The 9,887-nt window shown below is 41.3% G+C and overlaps 1 protein-coding gene across 1 annotated transcript; it reads left to right on the top strand.

Annotated features, from left to right (window-relative positions):
- The first annotated feature begins 267 nt into the window (after positions 1-267).
- tacr2 (tachykinin receptor 2) lies at positions 268-7,832 on the top strand. The gene is made up of 8 exons (XM_085763451.1): positions 268-462; positions 1,285-1,436; positions 2,654-2,949; positions 5,836-6,030; positions 6,901-7,051; positions 7,149-7,268; positions 7,345-7,421; positions 7,501-7,832. The coding sequence occupies exons 2-8, from the start codon at positions 1,302-1,304 to the stop codon at positions 7,808-7,810; spliced, it is 1,284 nt and encodes a 427-aa protein (XP_085619577.1). The 5' UTR covers positions 268-462; positions 1,285-1,301; the 3' UTR covers positions 7,811-7,832.
- Positions 7,833-9,887: the final 2,055 nt, after the last annotated feature.

Raw genomic sequence — 9,887 nt, 5'->3', positions numbered from 1 at the left:
CTCCCATTCTCACCTCGTTCGTTTTTAAGATTTCCAGTTTCACTAGCAGCTGTTTTTGCAACCTTTTTACTGCTGAAATTAAATGCAGAATGAGTAGCAGAGCTATTCTCATTCTCTCTGTCTTTCTTCCGCTCGTTGTACATGGAATTGGCACAGCTCCACGCGCACAGTCGCGTGCCTCCTTGTCTGTGCGCCTCCGTCATTCTCAGCAGCTTGTGCTGTGATAAGCAAGTTACACATTTGGGGAGAAACAGAGAGAGAGAGAAGGAGAGAGAGAAAGAGAGAGAGAGAGAGAGAGTTTGTGTGTGGGAGGGAGATAGTGAGAGAGCAGCGATGTCTTGATGGATTATTGGATGGACCCGGTTGTCCATTACGCAGAAGGAGTCTAATCTTCTCTGAGGAATAACGATGGATTGGACAAAATGCTATTAAAAGTGACCATTCAGCAGCGTAAATAGAGAGGTAAGAAGAAAGAAATTAATAATCAGACAGAAATCTCTTCTTATTTTTGAGGAGAACATCCCCGGGGGTCGTTTCAATGCCTCAATGCATCTTACGCTGTATGGCTGTTGCGCTCTGCAGCCAAATTACCCTGTTCTTGTGAGTGCGTGCCAAACGCCTGGTTTATGTATATGTTAGTTCGTGAATTCATTTTTTTTTTTGCTTCAGAAAGGGTTGTTTAAAAAAATATTTTCGCTCAAATGTGCATAAAAAAACAGGGGCTTTTAGCTTTATTAGACGCACAAGGGCATTGGTTATTGAAAGTAACACATGCTACAGTAAGATTGGGTTATCAGGCGATTGTGAAACTTGCCACCAAGAGTGATATGATGCGTGATTATTAACTCGACTGCTGATTCTGGGGGAGCCAAATGCTTTCACTCACTGCGAAACTGGACAATTAACATTACTATAGCCTACCTCTAATCTGAAATGTATCGTTGTTTCATTGTGCAGAAACTTTAAAATGAAACAGATATTAAAGCACCTCTGACAACAATTGGTCAGAAAGAAATAAGCAGCACAGCTGTACTACCTATGGGTAGGATATTTGTCCATAGGTGCGCGCAGATGAAAAGCAAAGAGAGGTAAGCCTATTCAAAATATGTGAAACATGTTTTATGTTGTTTGCCACTGAGAAATACACACTGCATAGTAATCTCCATACATTTATAAGCATCTTTCAAGAGACTGCAATTAGTCAGTCCCTCATTAAGGCTCATTAGTACCTGCGCATGACGCACAACCTCCATACAGTGAAGAAGATAAAGTTTCTGTCACCAGGTAAACGGGAAGAGAAAATGGACGCAGAGAGTCTGATTCAACACGTTGAGCGGGACATGGAGGCCACTTTGTTTCCCTTATCTGTGACCGAGGACTGGCTGGAGGACGGAAACGAGACGACTGGGAATCAGTTCCAACAGCCCGACTGGCAGGTGGGAGAAATACAGCGAGATTAGAAATGAAACTGGCTAAAAGTCAGAGACAGCTCTGCCTCTCTGGGAGAGTTACATCCAGCAGAGCCAGCAAGTTCTTAGAGGAAAGTCTGATCAAAGACAAGACAGACTGAACAGAGAACTTGAAACTCAGTAAAAGATGAGACAAACAAGTAGCCTTTGTCTTTAGAAATAAGATGTTTGACAAGTAAAGTCTTGGAAATAAACAAATGAGGTTTGCTCTGATATAGGCTACCACTGTTGAATGCATTTTTCAGATTTTTGCAGATACTTGCAGACTGATGCCTGAAAGAAAAGTTTCTTTGGAGATGTTATCTATTGATGTTTAATTCAGTATAATCCTCTCCTCTCCTCTCCTCTCCTCTCCTCTCCTCTCCTCTCCTCTCCTCTCTTCTCCTCTCCTCTCCTCTCCTCCTCTCCTCTCCTCTCCTCTCCTCTCCCCTCTTCTCTTCTCCTTACTTCCCTTCCCCACTCCTCTCCTCCTCTCCTCTCCTCTCCTCTCTTCTCTCCCCTCTTCTCTTCTCCTCCCTTCCCTTCTCCTCTCCTCTCCTCCCCTCACCTCTCCTCTCCTCTCCTCTCCTCTCTTCTCTTCTCCTCCCTTCCCTTCCCCACTCCTCTCCTCTCTTCTCTCCCCTCTTCTCTTCTCCTCCCTTCCCTTCTCCTCTCCTCCCCTAACCTCCTCTCCTACCTTCCCTTCTCCTCTCCTCTCCTCTCCTCTCCTCTCTCCCCTCTTCTCTTCTCCTCCCTTCCCTTCCCCATTCCTCTCCTCTCCTCCTTTCCCTTCCCCATTCCTCTCCTCTCTTCTCTTTTCCTCCCTTCCCTTCCCTCTCCTCTCCTCTCCTCTCCTCTCCTCTCCTCTCCTCTCCTCTCCTCCCCTCTCTCCCCTTCCATTCCCCACTCCTCTCCTCTCCTCTCTCCCCTCTTCTCTTCTCCTCCCTTCCCTTCCCCATTCCTCTCCTCTCTTCTCTTTTCCCCCCTTCCCTTCTCCTCTCCTCTCCTCTCCTCTCCTCTCCTCTCCTCTCCTCTCCTCTCCTCTCCTCCCCTCTCTCCCCTTCCATTCCCCACTCCTCTCCTCTCCTCTCTCCCCTCTTCTCTTCTCCTCCCTTCCCTTCCCCATTCCTCTCCTCTCTTCTCTTTTCCCCCCTTCCCTTCTCCTCTCCTCTCCTCTCCTCTCCTCTCCTCTCCTCTCCTCTCAGGTGGCTCTGTGGGCTATAGCTTACTCCCTCATCATCCTGGTGTCCATCACTGGGAACGTCACAGTGATCTGGATTATCCTCGCCCACAGGCGCATGAGGACCGTAACCAACTACTTTATTGTTAACTTGGCCTTCTCTGACGTCTCCATGGCAACCTTCAACACCCTTTTCAACTTTGTGTATGCGGTTCACAACGACTGGTACTTCGGCCTGGGCTACTGCCGATTTCAGAACTTCTTCCCCATCACTGCCATGTTTTCATCAATATACTCCATGGCTGCCATCGCAGTGGACAGGTATGAAAGCTCTCTTTAGCTCTATATTACATCTATCTAAAACTATTACAGTAATGTGTTTCTATGTTGCAGCTACACTAGTGCTCTCATCCAAAATGCCATTACGTAACACAAACAAGTCAATGCCTAAGAGACCAGCACTGAAACAGCAATTAGACATGGATGTAGTGAACTGTCTTCAACTCCAGTAACACCCCATTTAGGGGATGCATTATGCAGACAGTCAAAAGGGGATGGATCACCAGTTACTGAAACAGTCAATTCAGCAGCACAGTATCCATAGATCCATGGGGAGTATAGTAGACCATTTAACTGCTACTAACTGTAAATGTGGTTGATGAGTACAACATACCCTGAAAACTACATCATCCGACTTATGCATTATGGTCTTTACTGTAATGGTGGATGTGGGGGTCAGGGATTTTGTGCTTTGAGATTACACAGCAACAGATTTTGAAAGGGCCAGTCGGTTTAGACACATGCGCATCACTTGATAACGTCATCATTTGCAGAAACTGTTCACCCGATACAGATGAAAATGCTGCATGAAGGGGATATGGGTCAACAGGGAGCAGAGATACAGCTGTCATTAATGCTCACTGGATCATGAATGGCCAGTCTGTTCTTACTACTGTGCTTAATAGGCTGAGTTTTTTTTTTGGATAAACGTGCACAGTCTAATGCAGTAAAGCTGAAAGACAACAGATCTATGATTACAGTAATATTCTACATATGTAACTTATGGTCATTTTTTGAGGCTGTGGTTAGTGTTGCATCAGACTGCAGGTGTCGCCAGTGTTTTGCACACCCCTATTTACATACAAGAGGGGGACTGAATACTAATGTATTTCAGTCCTGTACAACACCTCTCTCTGATGAAAACTGTATCATGAACTTCAGAGGCAGTTGTATGAGATTGCATTTCATGGCAGATGTGCAATGCAGTGCAATTGCTACAGAGGAGAATTTCATGCAGCATTTAATTACTCTCTAAATTTTCTATTCTCTGGACACAACATATGATTCATGGCTCCCTGTGGCACAGGACAGGTGTAGTGATGGATGAGCCATATGCAGGGATCAGAACAGGTGTAAAATATGCTTATAATTTCACAATTCCTCCTCACTAGCCTACATTGTGTGAAGTCATCAGTTTACGTGACTGAATTCAAGGTTCTTCTTACTGTATGAGTCATCGGCTGCAGCAGCAAACAGAAACTCAGTGAAGTTAAACAGATAATTTATGAAACATAATCCACCTTCATAAATGGGCACAAGGTGTGCTCATCATGGCCACCGACACACTCCGAAGCAACAGCTCTACAAAAACTTTTCAGTCTTGTGGAGGCTGGGTCTGATGTAAAATGTCACTGATGCCGGCTGAAACAGGTTAAAGAGTGAGGCCAGTGGAAATATGAATGAAAAAAGGAAGTTAGAGTTAATGTTAATGTAAAAGCAAAAGACCCAGAGTGGTCATTGTTTTTACACAGCAGAGCTACAAAAAATGATTTCATATCTTTTTCTGTCATTTGCAGAATGTATGATTTTCTATTTCTGCTTTTTATTTCAGTTTCTTTCAGTTCCTAATTGCTCTAACAGCAGAATGATGTAGGCAATTTGTATGAAATTTCTATCTATAAGACTACAATCTGAGAGTATAAAAGAGGCACAGACATTCAGACACATTCACATTGTCAGTCCTGAATAATTTAGATTAATGATTCATAGCCGTAGTTGAATCATTTAACTGTAATGGTGACATTACAGAGTAATGACTCTAAGCAAATGACTTAAATACATTGTATAACATTCATGATGGGTTACTCTGCCCGGCAGGATTATTGATATTCATTATTATTATTTCACATATATTAGTATTATTTCACCCTCTCAATAACAAGGCATGCAGCTGTCATCAGTGAACTACAATGGGTGATGCAGCAGGTGGCACTATTTCTTTTAAATGTGCTTTTCACCTCATTATGCATAAATATTCTTGTTCCTGCACAGTAGATATGCAAATACTTACAATTGCTGTTGTCCATTATCATTTACGTTTCACAATTTCATGTAAATAGTCAGTGTGTCTTGGCAGTTACTTGATTATTTAGTCTTCCCCTCTTCTCTCTTTTCCTCAATTACTATACGTTCTGTCAGTAATTTGTTTTCTATCATACAAGCAAGTAGGCAGGAATAAAATATTGTGATTATGAGGTTATGTCATGACAGATGGCCAGAACACAATCACAGACACACAGTGACAAGCATACAGGCATAGTATACATCTTCTTGATGTTTATACAAATGTAGATTTATAGACAAATGTGTCTCTGCCTATTGTCTATATGACTTTCAAAGTGTATTTAAATATAATTAAGATCATTCTGAACACCACACAAAATGTAGAGCTGCTGATCTTTTTGCAGTGTGGTATCTCTGCAGTGTAGACTTGTTTTTTATTAAGCTGATCTCCCACTTGAAAAATCAATGTTGTCATTTTATTTCACAGAGCAAATGGTGACATTTTTGTTAATCTTCCATGTCACAATACTCAATGAATCAACAGTAAAAGAGCCTTCACGTGTCATCTTTAGCTTAAAACCTATTAGGTTGAAGATGACCTGTTCAGGTTGATGGCTGAAGTACTTTTCTCCCTTTTCTCTCCTTTCTCCAGTCTTCTGTATAATCACTATGTTTTTATATCAGTAATTCAAAATTCAGACACTTTAACAACCTGAGGTAGTGAATAAGTGGTTATATTCTTGTTAAGAAAACAGAACTCATCCTTCAACCCTCTGTGGCACAGGTGTACTTAAAGAGCTTGTCATAGATAGTTGAAAATCAGATATTCATACATATTCATACAACCTTTTCTCCCTTTTGTAGGTACATGGCCATCATCCATCCTCTGAAGCCCCGTCTGTCCTCCACCTCTACAAAGGTCGTGATCGCCCTCATTTGGATTGTAGCGATTTTATTGGCTTTCCCTCAGTGCTACTACAGCGTGACAAGATTTTATTACCCTAGAACTGTGTGCATGGTTGACTGGCCAGACGATTATGGAGGAAAACATCAACTAAGGTGAAAGGAGAATCCAATTGATTAAAAAAAAGAAAGAAAAAACATGAATGTAATGAGACAGTGACATTTACAGCGAGGCAGATCAATAATATAGTGCAACAGGTGGTTGACTACATACACATTCATCCATCCATTGTCTATACCACTCACCCATGCAGGGGTCACATGGGGCTGGAGCCAATCCCAGGGCGAAGGCAGGGGTAGTCTACACCCTGGACAGGTTGCTAGTTTACCACAGACATACATACATACATATATGTATAATTTCATACTCACAAAAAGGGCATATTTACTGTAAAAACCCTTGTTGTAACATGACACCAGTGGCTCGCAGATCAGTATACAACAATTTTGTTAAAGATCTCTGAGACTACATTTATGTGAGGGATCCATAAGTTTAGTTCATTTCATCGGTAACCCTTTAATTTACAGTCCACTTATTACGTGATAATGTCAAGAAAAAGCCAAGTAATAACAATTCATTTTGTCATAATGTGTAGAAATAGCCTAGAAATAACAGTCAATTTCATAGTAATGTCAAGAAACACAGTATAGCCAAGAAATAACGATTGACTGCGTTGAAATAGCCCAGAAATAGTCAGTTGCAAAGACTTGGTGGAGAAAAGTTATGGCCTTTTCCAAAAAACTCAAAGCATAAAAAGCACGTGCAATCTTTGACCTTTATGAAAAACATGACATTTCTATGAAATTGACCGTTATCTCTGGGTATATTAGTGGTGTAAATTAAAGGGTTACCCTTATATTTATTAATGATTTACTAACATCCGTAATTGCAGGCTTAAAGGTGTTTGAGGTAACCCTAACCCTAACCCTTCAATAGAGAACCTCCCTCTCCTTTTTTCTGTGCAGTTACCAATTTGCGGTGATATTGCTGAGCTACTTGCTCCCCCTGTTGGTGATGCTGGTGACCTACAGCTTGGTTGGACGGTCGCTGTGGGGCGGACACATCCCTGGAGAGGCCACAGAACATTACCACAGCCAGATAACAGCCAAGAGAAAGGTCACACTACATCTACACCATCATACACAGCTCTGGTCGTTTCATGTGTCAGGCGCAGTATTATCAGAGTGGTCGAACTGTCTGTGATTTCCCATAGGTGGTAAAGATGATGGTTGTCGTGGTGGTGACCTTTGCCCTCTGCTGGCTGCCTTACCACATCTACTTCATACTGGGATCGTTTAACAGTGACATTTATAAACAGCATTACATTCAACAGGTGAGCAGCTCCCTCTGTATGTAATTTATTATTGGTCTGAATTATCTACTCACATCACGTTTCCTTTCTCTTTCAGGTGTACCTGACCATATTCTGGTTAGCAATGAGTTCAACCATGCACAATCCCATCATTTACTGCTGTCTAAACCAAAGGTAAGAACAAAAAAAACATCCTCACCTCCTCATGTTCCAAAACATGAAGCGAAAAACCAACTCTCTCTTCGCTCTGCAGGTTTCGTGCTGGTTTCCGTCATGCATTTTCTTGGTGTCCTTTCATTAAAGTGTCGGAGGAGGACAAGATGGAACTGCAGCACACGCACACCTTCAGAGTCACCATGACACGCAGCCACCGCAATGACGCCCCGTACGCACACACCTCCATCAAAACAAACAACACCTGCTACGACTCAAGCCTGGCTGTCAAAAACGAGCTAAACACCTGCATCCAGCTGAAAGGCTGCACGCCGTCAAAAACACACATGGTGAGGAGGCCAGATGATACAAAATTACAAGCTGCCAAACTCATGGAGCACAGCCACTGACAACTGAAACAATTCATGGTGAGCATGTCATCCTGTATGGGAAGGAGACAGGTGACTAAAATAAAGACTGCAGTTAATTTTATTTTTTATTTATTTAAAGGTTTAAGGATCAGGGACATTGCACATTAATAAAAACATTTAAACAAATGTAAACATGCCAGAATTAGCCAAAAGGCTATTTTGCATCTGTTGTCCCTGGACTGATGTTAAAAGTCACCCTAAAAGAAAAAGAAAATTTTTTGGATGAAGACAAAGATAAATGAGCCAACAGCCAATCAGAGATGGTCAAACAACGTTGACGTTCATCCATGTGGAAAGGGAAGGAAATCTGCATTAGACCTGACTTGGGACCTTGAACCTTCTTTGTGACAGTGAATGAATGAATGTGTCTATAAAGCTGATGGATGTTTTTCTGCCAACACCAAAACTGGTCAAAAGTGACCACATAAAAAAATACTACAGCTATAAATGCAAGAAAATGCATCTGCACACGAAACAACAACTTGCTCTGGCATTATTAGCATTTGCTCCCTGGGGGAAAGTCTGAAGATGAAGCTACTTATCTTTCTCCATATTGTAAATCCTTTCTGTTTTAATGTAATTGTGGAGTCTCTAATCTGTGGATTTCAAGTGCATAAAATGGATGAACTGTCCACTGGCATCAGCACTGAGCCTTAACGCTTTTTCCCCCCTTCGTCTGCTACAGGACACAGGACTTCAAACTTAATGGGACATTTTAATAATTAAAATCATTACTACTCTTTTCATTTATTTTTAAAGTATATTTTTGGCCTTTTTTGCCTTTATTTGTGCAGTTGTGCCCCCAACCTTGGCATCATTCATAATTAGACCCATAGTGCAAATTACAGTAACTTTATAGCTACTCTGGGATTGGCTGTTTTGGAGACCACATAACAAATGCCATACTAGCAAAAAGTAGGAAGTGACTGAAACAGCATGAGTGTTTAAATTAATATGTAGCGACAGGAGCAACCTCAGCGTTTTCTAATCATAAGACAGGACATCCTGTGTGACAGTGGAAGCAGTGGAGGAAGCACTTCCTGTTTCTATACAACATCAACACTAATGAAGAATCATCATCCTTGAGTTGACCTCATTTCACAGAACCTGCTGAATATCTCTAACATGAACTATATTGTTAGCATATCTCTATTGCTGTATAGTATGGTTTTCTTTGAAATGTCTGTCACATGGTGTGCAGTCATGTGGTCTGTCATTTGTTGTGATCTCACTGGTTCATGCAACTGTAATAATTTTTCATGGTCAGTGTGTACAGTAGAGTCCAGATTAAAGAAAAGTCAAAGTGCTGCTATACTTAGAAGAATCTGATGTAAAATTAAACTTGAACATCTATTGAGTAGTTTCATGTAAAATGTTCTCATGAAGTTCAAATGTAAATAGCTTGTGTGATGGTTTCACATTTACAGTTGAGTCGACATAGTGTTGTACAAATTGGAGCATGTAGCGTTAACATTTCAGAATGTAGTAAAAAAACAACAACAACAAAACAGACTTTTGATTCATTGTAACAAACTTTTCACTTTAAAACACACACAGTGATGCTGTGAAAAGTACTAAGCTTAATAAATGTGATAGCAGTGATACAAATGCAGTGGAGTTAGTGCGTTGGGAATAATGATAACAGACATTTGGGTCTGAGCTTCTTCCTCTTCTTCTGCAAAGTCTGTGGTGTAAAGAACTACAACGTCAGATTGACACAGGTTTGGTTTTATTTAGTCACTAGTTGATTGACAGTGTTGGACAGATACAGTCTGGGTTTCGTGAACAGAGGCAAAGAGATTAAGTGTTTCGTGTGATGGGGACGGCTTTTTGACTGATATGACCTCTGAGGGCAGGGTAGCTGAGGACCTGCTGGAGAGGCTGGCCTTCTTTAGCTTGGCAGTAAGTGGGAATGGACATTAAACTAGTTTGCACTTTGATTGCTTCAGGTTTAACTGGTGGTAATCTGTATGTATACATATATTACATGTTAAAAATATAGTCAGGGGTATCTTTATGTGAGATTAAAAAGGCCAGCCTAAAATAAAAATATCTC

This window comes from Trachurus japonicus, chromosome 3 (genome assembly GCF_045865225.1).
Source record: "Trachurus japonicus isolate A0001 chromosome 3, Traja_1.0".
In the NCBI taxonomy this organism is placed as follows: domain Eukaryota; kingdom Metazoa; phylum Chordata; class Actinopteri; order Carangiformes; family Carangidae; genus Trachurus; species Trachurus japonicus.
Note: the sequence above shows the minus strand (reverse complement) of the source record. Positions and strands in the feature narration are given on the sequence as shown.